A 20,804-nucleotide genomic window follows, 5' to 3' on the forward strand; every position below is an offset into this window, starting at 1 on the left:
GTCATGCGAGCGCCAAAGTGAACGTGAGAGCAGCTCTAGCTGAAGGCTCCACAGCAGTGTGGAGCGGAGCACGGTGGACTATGTGAAACCATATTCAGAACATCCAGTACCTGGCCTACTTCCCTCTGCAGCTGAATGGAGAGCTGAAGGTGTGCTAATCCTCTCTGTGTGTACACGCCTGCATGGATGTGTGAGATGTATGAGACGGTTGGTTTGTGCAGCCAGTTAGTGTGGGAGCATGTAAACACTCTGGATGCTCTGCATGTTTAACAGAACACGGCACTACGGTGATGATGATCGTCAGAGAGAGTGTGAAGGTCACACTGCCAGACTCTTAGTGACGTATCAATTAACAGGATTCATCAAAAGATCCACACTGAACAGTTTATGCACGCGTGCATTTGAAAAAAACGGCATGTTTAAGTCTCTGTGTGTAGATCATCAAGGTGTTTAATTTGTGCTGCTTAATGCCTCAAAGAGCAGCTCAGGAACAAATTCACAGGTTAAGATTTACTCAATAAAATGAGCTTCGTGAATATGATTTGAGCCATGTCCACCCCCTAAAAAATGACGTTCCCATACAAACTAAACTGCATTCTCAATTATGTTTGGAGGAAACGTATTTTGTCACGGATTATGTTTGTCTTGACGTATCACAAATACGTTTGTAATGATGCAGCAAGTGACATAGTACAACGAGTGACGCGCAGAGCAGGTTACGTATATATCAATTGACCGTTAACGAAGTTACGTGGTATAATAAAAGGCTCGTTGGAGACGAACTGCGCCTCGCCTGGGAAGTAGAAGAGATCAGGCGGCAGCAGTGGGGGGGGTGGTGACTAGGATTTGCGGTCAAGTCGGACAGTTTCCAGCCGTTTCCAGCAGCCTTCAAAGAATTTAAAATCAGCTCTTTGATCAGGCGAACAGCCAGGCGTTTCCCATCATGCCCTGGGTCTTGCAGTCGGTGGAGGGCAACTGCGGCGCCTGGCTCTAAAACTGCGGCCAGCCTCAATCTCGTGAGGTTATCGTTGCCCACGTGGTTATGACGTCAGAGCATATCGGAATCAAATCCGACACAAATCTAACCGGTAAGCACTGTGTGCCGATCGCCAGTGATCGATTCTGCGCGGGTCTGGCTCATCTCCAATGAGTGACATAGTACGAGCAACGCGCAGAGCAGGAGACATCGTATATCGATTAACCGTCTCCATGTGTGTTGGATTCAATTATTACCAGGCTGATGTTGTGCATTATGACCCAGATAGAGAAATGTCTGTGTGTGTGCACGCTGCGTGCATGCTGGTTCTCTCTGAGTGGCGTCTCGTCCTCACCAGGAAGTGCTTGACACTCCTGCTGCTGCAGCTCCCACTGACAGTTTGGCGTTGAGGGAGCAGCTCCTGCAGTTGGCCAGTCTGAAACACTCCTGCTCCTCCCGCCGCTTACAGCCCGACGAGTCTCTCACCGACTGCAAACACACACAGAGAGGAAACAATATTAAACCCTCCATCACATCACCACTGTCCTCTTTTTACAGTAAACGCACTGAACTAGAAGGAATCAATGCGATGAGCAACAAAGAGGAAGATGAATGAAGTGTGATGGTTGAAGGAACCAAACAGACAAACAGAAAATGCAGAATGAAGAGGAGAGAAATCAATGTGAGGGACACAGAGATACATTATACTGAGATGAACTGTTTATTGAAGGTGTGTGTGTCTGTGAACGGAGGAAAGAACTGGCCAAAATAAATAAATAAAAGATCATATATGACCGTACATATAGTCATGCACCCTGACCCCAGGATGACACAGGCTGAGTGACAGCCTCCTCATTTACATAATGAGGCAGGAATGTATGAAGAAAAGAGTAGTGGGAAGAAATAAGGTTGTGTAATGCAAAAGGGAATATTGTGCAGAAAAAAATAAATGTATAAATAAATACACACATTTAAAAATAAATATAAAATAAATTAAAAAAAAATAAAATAAAATAAATTAAAAAAAATAGAGGCAAAAAATAAGTAAATAAATAAATAAAAAGTAAATGCAAAATAAATAAATACATGAATAAAAGTGAAAATTAAACGGGAAGAATAAATAAATAAGGGAATTAAAACAAAGATAAATTAATAAAGATGCAAATGAAAACAGAATATCAATTTATGTCAAATTTTATCAATTCACTGATGACTACATTTATTTCTAATATTATGTTTTGCTATATTTAATGACATATTTATGTATTTATTTATTTATCAAGTTCATCTATTTATTATTTTGATTTTGGCAGGTTCAGTCCTCCATATCTGTGTGTATCTCACTTACACTACATCAACTTTACAGCTTTATCTAAGATATTCATATAACGTTAGTAACTTTGAGTGTCACAAACTATTATAGATTTTTGTTTTTCATTAGAAAGTTTCCTGAAGAGTCAGTAATGTGTCAATTTTGTAATTTTATTTTACCATTGTTTTGTTCTTTTTCATTAGATTAGATTGTAATTTTATGATATGAAATAACCTCCAGTGCATCCCAAGATAATACCATTCACTGGTGCAACGAACGCTCCACCTAGATACAGTAGGACCCTCTTAACAGCATGGTGTTCTTCATATAACACCATTTTAATTCAAAGGATAAAGGACATGAATTAAATGTAAATTTGGATTTACATTCACTCTAATTTCCATATAACCTACTGGACCGCTCTGGAACCTCTGACCTCAACCTGATGCAACCCGACCTGCGGCCTAACAGGAAGTGTCAAGAGTCAGATAATACACACATGTCCCCTCCGTCTGGCTCCGTGCTTCCACAAGCTCAGCTGATGTTCAGACAACATGGTGGGTGGGCGAGACAGAGACAGAGCGCCGCCATGCTGCTGGGCCAGCTCCCAGAGTCAGCTACAGACAGAGATTCATATTTAACCCAGCCGAGCAGACAGAAACAGACAGAAGCAGCGTGCAGACACACAGACGGAGAAGACAGAGAAAGCAGGTCGGGAGTAAAAACAGACAAAGGGACAGAGAGAAAACTAAATGAGCAAAAAGTACAGAAAAAAATACAAAAACTCAAGTTATTAATATAAATAATACACACCTTTAAATCATATCTAAAAACATGTAATTATCTTCTGAATTAGCCAATACTAGCCAATCATAGCACAGTAAGGCGGACTAGGTGGAACACTTGGGGGCAAAAAAAGAACGCGTTCTAAGATGACCAGAATCATCAGGATGTTATTTGTTGGTCTAATGAACATTGCAGACTCAGGTGCCTCTGACAAGGTGATGCTATGACAGAAACCCAGCGAGGACTCACCACGGTGCAGTTACTGGACGCAGATATACACTTCCTGTCCTCACACCACTGGCAGCCCCGTGTGTTGGCGGTGCAGCTCGCACAGTCCGAAAACCGGAAGCACCGCTCGTCTGTGCTGTCTGGAGGAGGACACGACACGCAACCATTAACACACACATGCAAACAACAGATCAGGTTCTATTGTTGCTGTGTAGCAGGATCATAATGTAGTAATTAGACTGAGGAGTGAATCACAGAGAAAAGGCAGATTGAGTGCACGGTTGCAGGAGCATGAGAAGTTTCAGGGAAAATAAAGAACATGTGGAATTCAACCTTCAGTAACTTAAATTGAATTTAAAGTTAAACTAACAGACATTATGTTATTATTAGGGCTGTTCAAGTTAACGCGATAATGTGTTAATGCCATCTCGTTTCAATGTCACTAATTTCTTTACGCATTAACGCAACTTGTGATTTTCAGGTTGTAGCGTGCTCAGTTTTAAAGGTAGAGTGAAGATCCCGGTATCATATGAAACAGAGAAAAAAACCTAATAAATCCATGTTATAATGCATAATCCATGTGCATAAACATAAAAAAGAAACTGGTATGGTCCTTTAAAGCAGCCAATCCGTGTGTACTATTGTTTCCATTTAAAACTGACAGTGCACCTATTAGCATGATTGCTTTTTATTCAAACCTGCAGAGAGCTGCCTTGAAGACCTGAAAGAGCTACTGCATCTAAATCTGGCAGAGACCGATGAGGAAGGTTTGGTCTCAACCTAATTACTCCAAAATCAGGTAATGGTTTGCAGCATTGACCTTCTGCTCCCATAATTACAGCATGCAAACAAACTTCAGAAGCCAAATCCTTCAGAATGATTATTATTCCCATGAAAAAGATTGGTCTTTTGGGAGCAACACTTATGCAGGATTGTGCTGTACATCTCAGGGAAAATATTTATAGAGAAAGAAAGAAATGGCAGGCAGGATTTTAGTGTAACGTACCAGGTCGCACAGGGCAAAAGGGAGCAGGATAAAGGTGCTCGGGTGCTTTTGGCTCCCAGGGGACACATCTACTTTTGACCCAATGGCAGCGAAGGCCCGGCCCGGCGGCCGCACACAAAGCTGGGTTAGAAAAGGCCTGGCAGGACGGAGGGGTGTAGGCCAGCACATCGTTCAGGAGGAGGCCCGAAAAACCTCCAAAGATGTACAATGGAGCTGAAGACAACACAGAGAGGATTATACAGAAACATTGACATACAGCTGTGGAAGGAGGCAACATTGCAAAAGTTACAGAGAGATAGTATTAAAGAGACAAGAAACGCCTGCAGACATAAAGACAGATGAAGAAATGTTAAGACAGCAAGATATCTTTCAAAGATAAATCTGAACGTGGTTTGGGGGGAAGAAAGCTTCAGTTTCAAGCTGCCTTTTGAAGTTCAAAGCTGACTTTCTGCTGGATAAATGGTGTAAAAGGGTCAGACCATTACTTCTGAGTTCAGCTATAAGTCACTCTGCATCGTGATGGAACCAGGCGGCAACCTCTGAGTTTTTAAATGTCTTAAAACATCAATGCAGCATGATGTTCATTTAGTAAAGTATGTCCCATTTAGAGTCAAATAGATTCTAAATGGGATTGCTAGACAGGGGATGCTAGCAGGTGGCTACCTTGTGATTGACAGGTCGATCACATGGCGTTGGCCGGTCTGGGAGTTGTCCATGTTTTCGTCTTCACAGTGAGTTTTAGTTCATGAAAGTTGATTGTAACATTTTGGTCTCCTAAAAATGTCTTATTCAGCATTCGGTTTTACTTAGCTCCACCCTCTCATGTCAGTACTGCTTTCAAAAAATGAAGATGGTGACGGCCAAAAAGCCAAGATGGTGATGGCTAAAAACCAAGATGGCAAACAGCCACAAACCACTAGGACAGTTTCCGATGCCGAGTGGCGTTGACCAAACGGCGCTATTTGACGAGTTGTGAGTGAGAACGGGTTGGTATGTATAGAAGGTGTAGAGAAAGTTACTGAGAGTGAAGCAATAGAAACTCTTCTACATATAGAAACGAGGTGAGGCGGCAGACACGCAGCCCAAGTTTCTAAACAGAGAGCTTCAGAGGAGTCAGCAGAGGGAGCAGTGACGAGACAAGTGTAAACTGAAACTAAATATAACATCCAGATAAAGACATCAATCCATAAACAATCGACACAACAAAACCGCAAACTGTGAGAGGAAAAAGGCAGAGAAGAAAGTCAACCGAGACTCTCGGTGCTTCCAAAACTTGGAGGACACTGCGGGAAGACCTCAAGGGAATGTAAAAATTGTGCAGGAACGGGCGGCTGGTTAGCTCAGCTCAGGGGTTACACAGCTGAAGTGTCCTTCATAGCAAGGCAATACATCTCTAGCAAATTCTGCTGTAGTACTCAGGTATTCAATAGAGGGGAGCAGTGTTTCAAATAAGTATTTTCTTCATGGAGTTTGGCAGTGATGAACAACAGAAGACTAGTATGAAAGGACGGAGCTCACCCGTTGCTAACACACGGCAGAATGTCCAAACCGGTTGGCGTCCCGTGGCAGCGCTGGTCTGGGGAGGACGGTCCACTCATCACAAGCTGAAGAGAAGCATAAACACAAACACCACACGTCTTTAAATACAATATTTTAGCTTTGTGTGTTTATTCAGTGATTGATATTCACTCTGAGGGTTAAAATATAAGAAAATAACAGAAAAAGTAGATTTTAGATCTATTGACTGTGCCTGTATCATGGCAACTGACCAGAGAAATCAAAACAAGGATACTACAAATCACCCTCCATCTTTTAAAAAATGTTGTGGTTAAACTGATGATGAATAAACTTATTACACGGCTGTTGTTGTTGTTTGCCTTTTTTTGTAAAGGCAGAAAAATGTGATTTACCAGTAGATATCGCACTAGACATGTTTGACAAGTTGTTACAGCAGTTATGTTGTATGCACGTGAAGCGTGGGGGTTCGAAAAAATATATATATTTTAAAAACTACACCTTAAATTTCTTAAGTAGAAAATAATAATAATTTAGAGGACTCGTCCCTCCACAACGTTGGAAGCGCACTATTGTATAAATAGCGTTGTATACTGGAGCATTAAGATTTGCCCTCATTGAAAACGATGAACAACAAAAAGACGAAAAATACACATCATTCCTCCTTCTTGCTGCTTTTTCTTCACAAGGAGAACCGAAGTTATTGGTTGTGAGCAGAAAGAAGAGAGGAGGGTGACCCACAATTCAACCTCCTCCCTTAATTTCATCCCAAGGAACAAGAAGTCATTATGCTAACAACCTTTTCACATTAAATTATGGTGATATGGAGAAGATAGGGAGAACGATAATCTGGGAGATGACTTCATAAAACACACCCGATATCATCATAAAGTACCTCTCTCTCTCTCTGGTTATCGTTGAAGCTATCAGCTCTGTGTATTTTACTATTTGGGTTTTACAACTCTCTGATGTTTTAATGACCTCGACGTGCTCCATTATATTCATATGAAATAACTGTGTGTGTGTGTGTGTGTGTGTGTGTGTGTTAGTGTAAATGTGCCATTTATCCAGATGAGTCGTCCTGAACGTATAAACCGGAGAGTCGAGGACTCGGGGACGCCAGGTTGCTAACGAGCTCGTTAAGCAGTGAGCTAATTGGGAGCCTTTGTTTAAGAGCGGGGGGGAATGCGGTAGAGGACACGGTGACAGCGTAGAAGGTTGGGGTGGGGGGGTACATCACTAGCAGGGGTTAAAGGTCAGTCGTATTAATGTGCCAACTAGAGTGACGCTGATACAATCAAGCAGAACTGAAGGCATCGCTGGCTTAAAGATGAAATATGTCCATTCTTCGCTGCTGTTAAAGAAATTAAAGATCCTCTGGAGATAATCATATTCTGCTGAGAATTTGTTAAGGATAGTTTGGTATTTTGTTCTCTTTAAACAAAAGGCAGCGTGGCTAGAGCGTGACGTAACAGAATCATTGAAAAGATCTTTAATACAAGACCATAAACAAACGCTTTCTATTTGAAAATGATCTATTATTTATCGGTCGCCGTCCATTTGAGCGTACACAAAAAGTTCTGCCACGCTGAGCCGACACCATCCCGTTATTTCTAGCGCCGTAACCCTCCAACATCACAGCTCCAGTTACAGTGCTGCCTGAGGGACACAACTCACGGAACAAAAATCTAAAAATTGATGATAAAATGTCACACTGTTGTTTTTAGACTGATATGATAATTTCTCCTGAACAGAACCGGCGCTACAACAACAACGGACGCTGGATGCTATAATGAGGTTGTGAAGAAGGTAAAACAACCTGCAGATTTGGAATCTGTGATCCTCTTGTGGATACTATTTCTAGATCTGACACGAACACTGATGTTGTTTTGTCAGCTGTACTTTAACATAACCTATAAGGCGAAGTGGTAAATTCTCACCTCTGCTAAGGTGTGCTGCTGTGTGACAACTAAATCTATCTGGAGCACGTGGTGCTACAATGCTTTAACCTCTTCCACTCCTCGAGGACGCCGGCGCCCTCGGCCGACTTTACCGTCTTTCAGAGGGTGTGGCAGGGCCGTACAGTAATGAAAGTTGAAGCTGTGTTTAACCCTTTGAACTCTGCAATAGAAATGGTCTGCCAGCGGTATTTTTGCTTATTGTGAATGTCATTTCTTGGAGCAGCTTCAAATGTTTCATATACCTAACATCTGTACAACCTAAGCTAAAGGGTTATCTAAGTCAATAAACCATAATAATAAGTGTTGAAATTCTGTCATGAATAATAAATAATAATAATTAAATAAATCTGACTTTTATTTTCATAAATTGTACGAAATAACACAAGAATCGCTGCCCGACGACTTATCCTAACCTTACCTATGTGAGGGATAATGTACAGCGAGCCGGTCACTGTTGTGAAAGAAACGCCTTAAGGGCGTTGAAAGAACCCTCCGCGAAGCACATCACCCTGTCGGGGTTTCTTTCACAACAATGACCAGCTCACTGTCAAGTCAAGTCAATTGTATTTGTATAGCCCTAAATCACAAATCGCAACACAACCTCCTCTCCACGCCACATAGATAGTCAGAGTAACACAACCTCCTCTCCACGCCATATAGATAGAGCCAGAGTAACACGACCTCCTCTCCACATCAGATACAGTAGGTAGAGCAAGAGCAACACAACCTCCTCTCCACACCAACCAGATAGAGCTAGAGCAACATGACCTCCTCTCCACACCAGATAGATAGAGCTAGAGCAACACAACCTCCTCTCCACACCAGATAGATAGAGCTAGAGCAACACAACCTCCTCTCCACACCAACCAGATAGAGCTAGAGCAACACAACCTCCTCTCCACACCAACCAGATAGAGCCAGAGCAACACGACCTCCTCTCCACACCAGATAGATAGAGCCAGAGCTGTACATTATCCCGCTTATGCTCCTTACTGAAGAAATCAATAATTTGACACAAAAACGGTCCGCCAGAGTCCGACATCAGAACTGCATCCATAGCAACGATCGATGTCGGACTCTGGCGGACTGTTTTTTTGTGTCACATGATTGATTTCTTCATTAAGTAGCCGTGTAATAAGCGGGATAATGTCCAACTAGTGGGTCATTGTTGTGAAAGAATCCCTGACAGGGTGATGCTGCACCCCGACGCAAAGCATGCCGCTTGCAGCTTTTGATTCGCTCATGGTTGCGGCGGTGAAGTTTCTAAAAGAACCACCTGAACTCCAGCCAGCTATAAACGTCTACCTCTAAATTAAAAAAAGATTACAGCTTCAGTGACTTTTGATCTCATCTTCTGGTCGTACTGGACGCACACACACAAACACACACTTTAACAACCACCGTGAGATTCAGGCTCAACAGATACTCATCAGCCACAAAACACACACGGACACACACATCAACACGGATTTTAATTTCCTCTCAGGATATGAGAAAATCTGTGTTAATAATGCATGGTGGGACAGAGGGAGGAATCAAGAGAGCAGATCGAGGCGGGCAGGCGGGCTGGGCTGATTGACAGTTTGATCTGATCTGCACTAATGGAGGACTTGATGGAGGAGGAGGAGGAGGAGGAGGAGGAGGCAGCCACTGTTTTCTCCTCCAATATATCACGGCTTCCAACATCTCCCAAACAAGCTCCCAGCATGCCCTGGGCCTCTCAGCGAGCCAGGTGTGTGTGTTTGTGCACAGCAGACAGCAGTGTGTGGGTGCGGTGTGTCAAGTTTGGAGAGGACGGCGTTTTTAATCAGAGTTCATTTTCCCCCCAAATCTAATTAGAAGTGTGATGGTGGCAGAGTGGAGGGGAGGAGGAGGAGGGAGAGCTGGAGGCTGAGACGGAGAATTAAATCCAAATGAAAAGTGCCTTCCGTGTCGACCTGAATCTAATGCGTGGCAGCAGAAGAGCAGGAGAAGCTAATAACGCGGCATCGCCCCTCCAAGGTTAGCGCGGCAAAACAAAAACAAATTAGCGCTCTTGAAACCTCTCCGCTCGCCGTGAGCACCGAGGATCGGAGGAGCGAATGAAGACGAAACAAAGAAGAGACTTCCACAGGTGGAACTAATTAATTATCTCATGGAGAGACGAGGGCAGAGGAGGCGAGGAGAGGAAACGAGGAGAGGAGAGGAGGGGAGAAAAAGTAGAAAAAAGGTCCACCTTTTTCTACTTTTTGTCCGTCCCTCACCATCACCCACTGTATCGTCTTCCTGTCTCCTCCCTTCACCTCCTTCCCTTCAGTTTCTCCTCCTCCATCCCTCCCTTCCTCTCTCCAGTGTGTCCATGGCGAGCTGGAGAGACGGCTACCGGACAATAAAGTCGAGCAGATCTGCAGATACGAGCGCTGATGAATAAATGATGGTATTTATAAAGACAGAGCACAGAGTTGAGGGACATGCTAATACACACATTTATTGTGATCATTAATGGGGCGAAAATAAAGAAAAACAGCCGTCACCACTCCAACTTCTCTTTATTATCTCTTTTATTCAGAAGCTTATTACCTGCTTTAACCTGCCATACCTTTATTGTTTTTAAGGTAGTAGTCGGTGCTACTTTTCTCTCCCTAAATCCCTCCTTCATTTACTCTTTATTTCTCTCTTATTGCTTCCTCACATTCACTGCTTTATCTCACCAATATCCTCGCTGGCATTTCTCAAGTTATTACACAGTTTACAGCAGAGTGACGAGGAAGATAAAGAAAAGAAAGAGGGGGAGGGAAGACGGATTTGGACCAACAATGGGCGGGATGATAACGCCAGACAAACCAAATCTTGATTATGATTTAAAAAAATACTTTTGCACTTTTTTATATATAAAAATGTATATAAAAAAATCAGCTTTTTTCTGCAGCTTTTAACCACATCCCAACCTAGGTTATAATAGTTTTCAATGTTCAATTAGTTTCGGTTTAGTTTTAGTTAGTTTCCAGAGAGTTTGTTTTTGTTAAGGCCAGCTATAATGACTCAGAAGTCTGAAGCTACATATACATACACAATGCAAGGTTAGAGAACTGTCGAGGGAAGGATATAATGTCTAATCTTCACGCTACTTTATGCCTACAATACACACATAGGAGACGTTGAAAAGACTTAGAAAAGACTGAAGTCTGACACCCTCTCACATCTAAAGACAATGTGTCTTAAATATCAGAGTTTTTAGTCACAGACTATAATATTTTACAAAGACTTGGGCTTCAATCATCGCTAACGTTAGCTACTGGAATGTTTGCTATTAGCCTAGAGCTCTAACTCTATCGTTGTACAAATAGGAGAACACGTCAAAGAGGTGTTCTTGTTCACTCCACAATTCCACCAGTTCCTCCGTGTTTACTTTCTACCCTGTTTGCTGCTTCCTGTTTGGTGCTGGAGAGAGAGCTGCTATTGGTTGTTGACAACGTCCACGTCATTGATGATATTAAACTTGTTTGATTTAATGTCAAGGCGAGAAAATGACAGCTTGGACTGAGTTTTATGACCACATTACATCAAACGATGGAGATCACTGGAGCGCGCCGCAACTCTAGAAAAACTCCTGATTTTGTTCCAATATTGGAAATATGTCTGCGACAGGGAAATCGCTTGAAAAGTCGTTTGGTGTGAGGTCGGCGTTAGAGAAGTAATGGCGTCATAGCGCCGTCTCCTGGAAGGTCAAGTCTGTTCAGTTTCTGTGGTTCAACGTCGCGAGAGCTGACGGAAATTCTCCCTTTTCATTTGTGATATATCAGAGCTAAAAAACTAAAACTGAAATGAATTCATGTTCATTTTTATTTTATTTCTATTAATTTTTTAACCAATATTGTTTCAGCTTAGTTTTAGTTCTTCTTAAAGGATATTGTTTTATTATTATTTTATTATTTTTCACTGCTTATTTTGGTTTGGTTTCAGTTTTAGTTTGCTATAACAGCCCTGATCTCAAGGTCTTAGAGTTTCCTCTCTTCCCATGCGATAGCTCAGCTCATCACCTCAGTTTGAAAACTTTGGTCACGACTGAAAGCTCTGGAAAAAGCTAGTTAGCGGACCTCGAGTTAAGTTCATTATAGAATACAATTAATTAAGAAACTTCTCCACAATGTTAAAAGGATGCGGTAACTCGACCCCGCTGAGCTTCTGCTCCACCTCCTGCTTCTTCCTCTCCCTCTTTTATCCACCTTTCTCCTGGCGTTTATATCCATCTTTCCTATTGTTTCCCTCCTTATGTCTCCATTCTTGTTCATCTTTATGCTCCCTGTTGTTTCTTTACTGTGATTCGTTGGTGTAATCCCTCTTTTCCTCTCCCAGAGCTCCCCTCAGCCCTCCATTTCTCTGTCCCTGTCGACGGGTGGAAACATCCTCGTGCCATCTGGTCTATGGTGCGACTGGGTCGCCTGTAATGGGATCCTTAATCATCCAAACTCTCTACCGATCCCACGGCTTCTAGATACCAACACACTCACAGACTTTTATTTCATTATTTTTAGTTTCTGTTACTATAAGTCTTTCTCTTCCTCTGACCCTCTCTTCATACAGTAAACACCATTAAGGCCATTTCATCCAACACTGCTGATTCACACAACATCTGTATGTACTGAATGTGTGTTTCTGTGTGTAAGAAAGCACTGAGAAGGACTAAAAGGAGCAAATAAAATATATTTTCTCAGAGGGTTTTCGTGAGTTGAAGATTGGTTTAGCAAGGTGTGAGTGTTATTTATAAAATGACGTTCCCATTAGGGCGCAACTTGCAATTTTGAGGTTGTAGCGGGCTCAGTTTTAAAGCTAGACATGGCATCATATGAAACATTTATACAATATACATAAAAGGGGAAATCAAACAAGAAAATGTAAAAGCCAAATGATGATCTAAGGCATGAAATAGTGCAGTTAAAATAAATATAAACATATGTAATAATGAAATAGTAATGCAAATATAAATGTAAATTTATATTAGAGCAAATTTGTGCGTAAATGAATGTCCCTGAGTTATTTTGAAGTGACGTCAGTGACGTTTCCGTACCTCTGTTACGTTGTTTCCGTACATATTTTACTTCTTTTACGTACTTATTTTAAAGCCCAACCATAAAGTTTTTCCTAAACCTAACTAAGTAGTTTTGTTGCCTAAACATACCTGCGACCGTTTTGTTACGTGGAGTAAAAATGACACGCAAAAAGGCTAAAATGCGTCCTCATGACACGTGGAATGTCCGTGTAATGTCATGCTATTTAGACGCCTTCCCGTGACACCGGGTTGTTACTTTAAGTTGTTAACGTCTGCATGACAATATTAAATGTCCGTCTTAGTTTGAGTTGTTTACTTTTGTATGGGTAGTCTCACAGACCTACATTTGTGCGGATTGCCTCCATGACGAACACAAAACGGTGTTGCACGTGGTCGGGGCAGCTGGTAAAGTCAGCATTGGGTTTTAAAGTCCACCTCCACTCCCTGCTAATTGGTTTGGGACGCCACGTAATATGGCGGACCCTCCATGAGAACGCGCAAAGGGAGTGGAAGTAGGTAGGGAGAAGGTGTGGTGGCCGGATTGGTTATTGGGCCTCTGTATGGGGTGTCAGGAAGTGGTTGGCAACATGGAGAAAAAAGTGACCCAGTTTGCAGCTTCAATATGATCCGATAGATCTATTAGAGCTATATATAACATAACATACTGTACTACCAGCCTCTCGGTGTCTGTGTGTGATTATTTAGGACTTGTTCTTACCTATATCGTACGCAAGGAAGTCAGCAGAGAAGCACTTGGCTCCGTTGCTCAGCGACGTGTCGTTGTGAGTGTTCCCACCGAAAACCAGCACCGTGCCGCTCAGGAGCGCGGCGGAGTGGAGGTACCGCGCCACGCCGCTCTCCCCGAGGATCAGCCTGCACAGGTGGAGAGAGAGAGAGGGAGACGAATCAGGAGAGCGTTAATTCGTTATGTGTCCACAGTGGCGTGTTATTGATGGCGTCTGTCGGGGTGTGTGACCTGGCCTGTGGTGACTGACCTTCATACCAACTGTTCTTTCATGGAAGCAGCACACACACACACACACACACACACACACATACGCACACACACACACACACACACATACAGATAGACTCCACACAGACATTGTAGGAGGTCTCCGTCTGCTGTGTGTGACTTCTTTTGAGGTCAAAGGTCACATATTGGAGACCAACTGTGGCTTCTTCTGTTACTGCAGCATCGCTGAGTTTCCAACAGAGACTCTGATATGTGACAGAAACTCACTGAGCCTCCTAACATGATGAACACACAGGAAGCACGGACTGCTCTGTGTTGAGAGGTCTAACTAACACTGTCACTGTCACCATAGCTAAACTATTTTTGTCTAAGGTATCCTAGGAACTTTGAGCCACAGAAATTAAAAATATGTTTGTGTTTATGAGCACTAAGGGTGGGGAAAAAAAAACGTTTTTCAATCGATGTATGATGATTTTTTTTTTTTTTAGGATTTTGAAATCGATGTTTAATGCCAGAATCCATATATTTGCTTAATTTGAGTCTATGTGGAGGTAGAAGGAAGTTACCGCTTTTATTGTTGGAGTCTGAGTAACGTGACGTCATATCCGTTCCGTATCCGTCAACCAAAACAAACCACAGCGAGCAGAAACTAGAAAGTAGAAAACGTTGGAGGGTCGTCGTGGATACGACCTGCACCCTCACATGTTAAATCCAGCGTGGTAAACACTACACATCCAGTAAAGGATGGAAACACTTTGGGTTTCACACATTGACAGGAAAAGCAGAGCTAGACATCATGGCTAAAGCTGCATGCTAACTCTGTCATGGACAGGAAACGTTATCGTATCGCGGTAATGTGGCGGTCGAGCCGGCCGTCGCTCTCATCTCCGTGGTCAAATGGGTCGACGCTACAACTGTAGAGCACCAATATACTGACATTTATGTTAAATGCATTTAAACGGCCCCGATGGAGCTGACCATGGATGGATAAAGAGAACGGAGCTGACGGGAGAGCTAGAGACCACCTTGGAGAAGTTAGAGGAAGTAGACACGTGGGACTACGTCCGATTTTCAAAATAAGGTGTTAACAAAGGGAACTGTATATACAAAATAGTGAGAGATATTTCTGGAATAATCATTCTGAATTATCAGAGGGAAGTAAACAGAAAGGACTAAAATATACATTTCAGAGCTACATTCACTATATAATTTGTCGGCGGAGTATCGTGAATGAAGAGGACGTTCAAATCGAGGGAAAAGGTCCCAATGCAAGCGTCAGATACCCCGCGTCTTGACAACTCATGTTCATTTCATTCGTTTTAGTTTAGATTTTTTGAACTAAGGAGACACGTGGACCCTGATCCCAGACCCGTTGGGAACTATTAACATACAGACGTCATGTAGAGGACTCTATCCATCCCTGGTAGACTCATCAGCAGCGTTCTGCTGACAGAGAGAACTCGGTCTTTACGTTGAGCTGTAGCTGTGAAGAATAACTGGAATACCCAGAAATGTTCCGGTCTGGGAGTTTGAGAAGTCCAGCAGCTCCAGCGACACCCGACTCCGACAACAAATTCCACTTGCAAAGTGAGAGTCATGAGGAGACAGCAGGTTGTGAGAGTTCATATGAATGTGAAGAGAGTGAGCGTCCTCTTTCACCCATCCATCTGCCGGGGGTCACCTGAGGTCAGACCTCCTGTCAGATCCTTCTATTCTCACCCTCCTCTCCTCTCTCTGACTCAAGCACTGCGTTAGCTCGCATTACATAACACTATAATAACTATTATTATAACCAGTATTATCATTACAGGCATCGTTGTGTGCATCGTCCTGCATGCACGCATTTACTTCAGTATAAGTAAACAACTTGGTAGTAAAAAGTGTAGTCAAGTTTCAAAGCGCACGCAGGAAGAACACGGATATAATAGTGAACAACATTCTGTGCTCTCACCATGTCTTCGTGTGGACGTGGTACCGGTACATGTGGTCCACCAGGCCGTATTTGTTGTTGCTAAGCGCCTTGTATCCCCCGTGGATAAACACGCAGCCGCTGGCCTCGTCGTACACGCTGCTGTGGCCGTAGCCTCCCTGGACCACGGCGCCTTCAGCAGAGACCACCTGCCACGAGTTGGACCCTGAGACACACACACGGAGAGAGAGGTCGGATTAATGCAGTAAAAGTATATGACTTAAAAAGTTTCCGATTCTTTTTGGCAGGTTTCGGCTTTTCACTTTCATGCCACAAAAGCACTTTTAATTCCAGAGGTGAGACGGAAGAGAAGAGGCGGAGAGAGACTGAGCCAAAACAGTATAAGAGAGGCCAGAGGAAATTAGACTTTTATTTAATTTAAAGGCGCCTCCTTTATTAGACCGGTGTGATGCACAGCGATGAATTCAGGTGCACAGAAAATGTTATTAAAAACAGGCAGGGATTACATCATCCGAGCTGCTCCCTAATAAAGAAAAGACACAACAAAGAAAGAAAGCCTTAGAAGGAGGAGGAACTTTAAAACGCCTCGAAAAACGTGCCGTCATCTGGAGCCGTAATCCCCCGAGAGCACGAGTACTACTGTAGTACCGAGAAAAACTCAGAGAGGGAATATATCTCTACACAATCATCTACATTAATCTGTTTTACTTCAAATAATCTGCATGTAAATACACCCGCTGGCTGATATATGTGGGAATCACCAGAGGCCCGACGATTTGATATGCCGAGTATAGCGATAAGATATACCGCAATTTATTACCTTTTTTTCAAATACAAATTATGCAGTTTGTCAACGTTTGTTTTATCTAATAAGATGCAGTTTTCACTCTGTTAATGTTAATGAGTTTTCATTCACATATCTGAAGGTCAGAGGTCAAGGGACCCCTTTGAAAATGGCCACGACAGTTTTTTCTCACTAAAACGTAGCTTAATTTTGGAGTGTAATTTGGCGTTCTTCGGTGGGCAGCAAAGTCCTGCTTGGTTAAAACAAAGGAGCTACTAACGTTAACGGAGGTTCCATTGGGTTATATTATGGTGTGTTCAAACTCTGCTCAGTAAAAATGACCATTGGGCAAACGTTGTCATGATGTGTTCAAATGTAACCTCGTAAAATTAAGTTTTTTCGCGAGAAACTTGAATAAATCCAGTAGTTTGAAGGAGATGTTTTCACATCAAAATAAAACAGATATTAGAGAGAGAATTATGACTTGCTTAACTTCATAACACTAACTCTAAGCAGCTTGCCAAGAGTTGTTTTTAATCAAAGCAAATATTTAAATAATAAAAAATGTTTTTATGATTCTGATTTTATACATTTTATTACTAAAAACTTGTTTTTTTTTATGGATGTTGACAGTATTTTCTGATTTGTTGAGCTCCAACGATTAATCGATTAATTGTCAACAATTAAAATAATCGGCAACTATTTTGATAATCGATTAAGCGGTTTGAGCAATTTTTTTAAAGAAAAGAAAAGTCCAAATTATCTGATTGAAGCTTCTAAAATGTGAATATTTCCTGGTTTCTTTCCTCCACTATGGCAGTAAACTGAATATATTTGGGACATTTGAGACATTTGAGGACGTCATCTTGGGCTTTGGGAGACACTGATCAACATTTTATTGACCAAACAACTAATCGATTAATCGAGAAAATAATCGACAGATTAATCGAAAATGAAAATAATAGTTATAAAAAGAGATATTCCCTCAGTAAAAACTTTTGACTCTAATATGTCGACAAGATGAAACAAGAATTTTGATCCTGGTTTTATCCAATGTTTACATTTATGTTCTGGAAATGTATGAAAATTAGCACATATTTAATAAGATAATGCATAATTTGCATATCTAAACATACAATTTTATAATACAATAAAGATTTGTCTTAATGTCAGTAATCAACTGGGGAAGTGTCACGGTGACATCTAGAAGTTTTCCCTATTCACCTTAAAGAAATATCAATAAAGGGAAAAATAAAGAGAAAAAAGTCAGCAGAACGTGAGCCCTGAAAAGAGCGAGAACAAGAGAATCATCTAGAAACAACAAGAGGTAGAGAGACGAGGAGGAAGGAGAAGGTCAACTGTTATCTCATCTCTGGCAGCTAATTGCTGTGAAGCTGCCTCTCTGAGTGGTCATTAAATCCTTTTACACTCTGCTTCTCCCCAACGCTCATTTCCAGGTTGAAATCTCTGAAGCCTAATGATGCTCGCCGCAGACGAAACGCCGTGACTCCGTCAGAGGGAGGAAAGAGGAAGGAGGCGGAGGTGGTGGAGGTGGAGGTGGCTGAGGATGAAAGTGATAGACACATGAGGGGAGAGGAGGAAGGAGGAGGTGAAGAGAGAGGAGCAGGAGATGACGAGGAGCGAGGAGGAGCGATGACAGACGGGGTCAGAGACCGAGACCTGGAGGATGAAAGGAGAAAGATGGAGGGAGGAAAAGAAGAGGAAGAAGAGAGAAAGAAGGAGGTAGGAGGAGAGTGAGGGATTGCATTGGATTCATTAATCATTGTCTTCTCTCAGACACTCCGGCCCGGTGCCTCCTCCTCTTAATGACCGCTCGCTGTGTGTGTGTGTGTGTGTGTGTGTGTGTGTGTGTGTGTGTACGTTGTGTAGCTGCACACATTTGTTGTGTGTCTAGTGGACGCTGTGTACGGACATGTGTGTATATATGTGTGTGTGTTTCCCTCTCCAGAAAGTGTCAAACATCTAATTGTGTCTGTTGGTTTACAACGCTGTGTGACATCGCCATCTACTGGCTAACCAGGGAAACGAAACAATACATGCAGAAGCACAATAAAGTGTCCAAAAATGTCCCTTAAAGGGAGATTTATCAAGTATTTAATACTCTTATCAACATGGGAGTGGACAAATATGCTGCTTTATGCAAATGTATGCATATATGTATTATTGTAAATCAATTAACAACACAAAACAATGACAGATATTGTCCAGAAACCCTCACAGGTACTGCATCTAGCATAAAACAATATGCTCCAATCATAACATGGCAAACTGCAGCCCAACAGGCAACAACAGCTGTCAGTGTGTCAGTGTGCTGACTTGACTATGACTTGCCCCAAACTGCATGTGATTATCATAAAGTGGGCATGTCCGTAAAGGGGAGACTCGTGGGTACCCATAGAACCCATTTACATTCACATATCTGGAGGTTAGAGGTCAGTATGACATGGATTTATTAGGTTTTTTCTAGTTTCATATGATACCAGTATCTTCACTCTACCTTTAAAACTGAGCCCGCTACAACCTGAAAATCACAAGTTGCGTTAATGCGTAAAGATATTAGGGCTTTTATTATCTTAAATACCCATCTCTTATTGCTTTCTTATTCAATGAACTTTTATCTTAGTTGTTTTGGTGTGCATTAGTCTCTAAATCCATTTTTAACACTCTACATTTTTGTCAATGGTCTGTCCGGCACTTTGAATTGCAATTGACTTGTTTGAAAGGTGCTATATAAATAAAGTTTGATTGATTGAGCTGTGTGTAAATGAGCCTGCGTTCATGAAAAATGTAAATTAAAGCTGAGTCAGCAGCTTCACTTACTGATGTTGTACTCCTGGACTTTGTTGACGTAGCTGTAGATCGGCGAGTAGCCAAAGAAGATCAGCATCACCGGCTCGCCGTCGGCCAGCTCCACCACGTGGGCCGTGTGCCCCTCCAGGGCGTAGGGAGGAGGCGGGGTCGGTTTCCGCGGCGACCAGGTGCGCCTGGGGATGTTGAACGCCCACATCTCGTCCGTCACGTTGACCGACTTCGCCTCCAGCTTCCCGCCGAACATGTAGAGGTCATCCTGCAAGAGGGGAAAGAGACAGAGAGAGGTGAGTGTATGATATGTTTTTAATGTAAAGCAACACAGTCCTCCTATATACTGTTTGTGTGTGTTCAGTCTGAGCTGGCGTGCTGCTGCTTCCAGCTCCTGTTGTGCAGAACCTCCTCACAGCTGCTGTTCATTTATATGCTAATGGAACATTTGGCCTCTGAGGTAAAATTTATAGTTTGAGAGGAAGAGTCCTTGTTTAAAAAACATTGTGCGATACACCTGAAGGTAACGCGAGGCTCCAGCAGCCTGACTTACCTTTGTCTCCTTTTATTGGTTTGTGTGTGCAGCTCAATAAACTATAAACACACATTGGCACATATTCAACAATAAATATATAATGATTATTGTTAATGGGATCCCTATTAGGTCCGTTGATGTGATCGCTACGAATAGTTTGCAAGAAAGAGAATAATTGATTTCCCAAAATGCCAAAGAGTTCGATGAGAAGATCAACACCACTCACAGTCAGTTAGCTTAGCTTAGCATAAAGACAAGAGGAAACTGCTAGCCTGGCTCCAGTTACAACAAAATCCAGATAACAGGAACCTCTTAATCTCTCAAGCTCAATTATTGACACCTTTTATCTCCTCACACATGACACATATGTAATTTAATTATCTGTCAAAATGGAAATATTATTATTATAAGAGCTATAAAAGGCCAGTGTGTAATATTTAGGGGATATATTGTATCAGAATTGTATTGAAATGTAATATAATATTAATAAGCATGTTTTCTTTAGCGTACAATAACCTGAAATTAAATTGAGCTGGCTTTATTTGGTTGGATATTATTTGTTTTAGATTAAGATTCGTTTTTATGTGTTTTGCCAGTAAAACTCGAGCTAGCCAACAAATTAACAATAACATGATGCCGTCTTTTCAGACGGAGAACGCACTGTTTGTCCACAAGAGATGACCATTAACTCTGTGTCCTTTGTTATGACTGCAGGTATGTTATTGTATGTCGCTTTATATGAAGATAAGATATTTTTCTATGGTGTACCATTACTTCCTGTGTTGTGTAATGTAATTAAGTTACATAATTGTTATTATAAGAAGACAAATATTAAAAAAAAAAGGTAACAGTCCGGTTTGAGCAATCTGTATTAATGTATTTATTTATATTTTTTCTTCTTAAATTCAAGAAAGGGGCATGTTTCTGTTTGTATCTAAACCCAAGT

At 42.0% G+C, this 20,804-nt stretch overlaps 1 protein-coding gene across 1 annotated transcript in view; it reads right to left on the reverse strand.

Annotated features, from left to right (window-relative positions):
* atrnl1a (attractin-like 1a) overlaps window positions 1–20,804 on the reverse strand; it is a 259,397-nt gene that overhangs the window by 192,111 nt on the left and 46,482 nt on the right. The window contains 8 exon segments of the mRNA XM_037782216.1: window positions 1,332–1,377; window positions 1,379–1,465; window positions 3,324–3,442; window positions 4,309–4,536; window positions 5,844–5,912; window positions 13,532–13,686; window positions 15,741–15,924; window positions 19,345–19,591. Of these exon segments, the coding sequence (XP_037638144.1) occupies window positions 1,332–1,377; window positions 1,379–1,465; window positions 3,324–3,442; window positions 4,309–4,536; window positions 5,844–5,912; window positions 13,532–13,686; window positions 15,741–15,924; window positions 19,345–19,591 (1,135 nt within the window).

This window comes from Sebastes umbrosus, chromosome 10, assembly GCF_015220745.1.
Source record: "Sebastes umbrosus isolate fSebUmb1 chromosome 10, fSebUmb1.pri, whole genome shotgun sequence".
In the NCBI taxonomy this organism is placed as follows: domain Eukaryota; kingdom Metazoa; phylum Chordata; class Actinopteri; order Perciformes; family Sebastidae; genus Sebastes; species Sebastes umbrosus.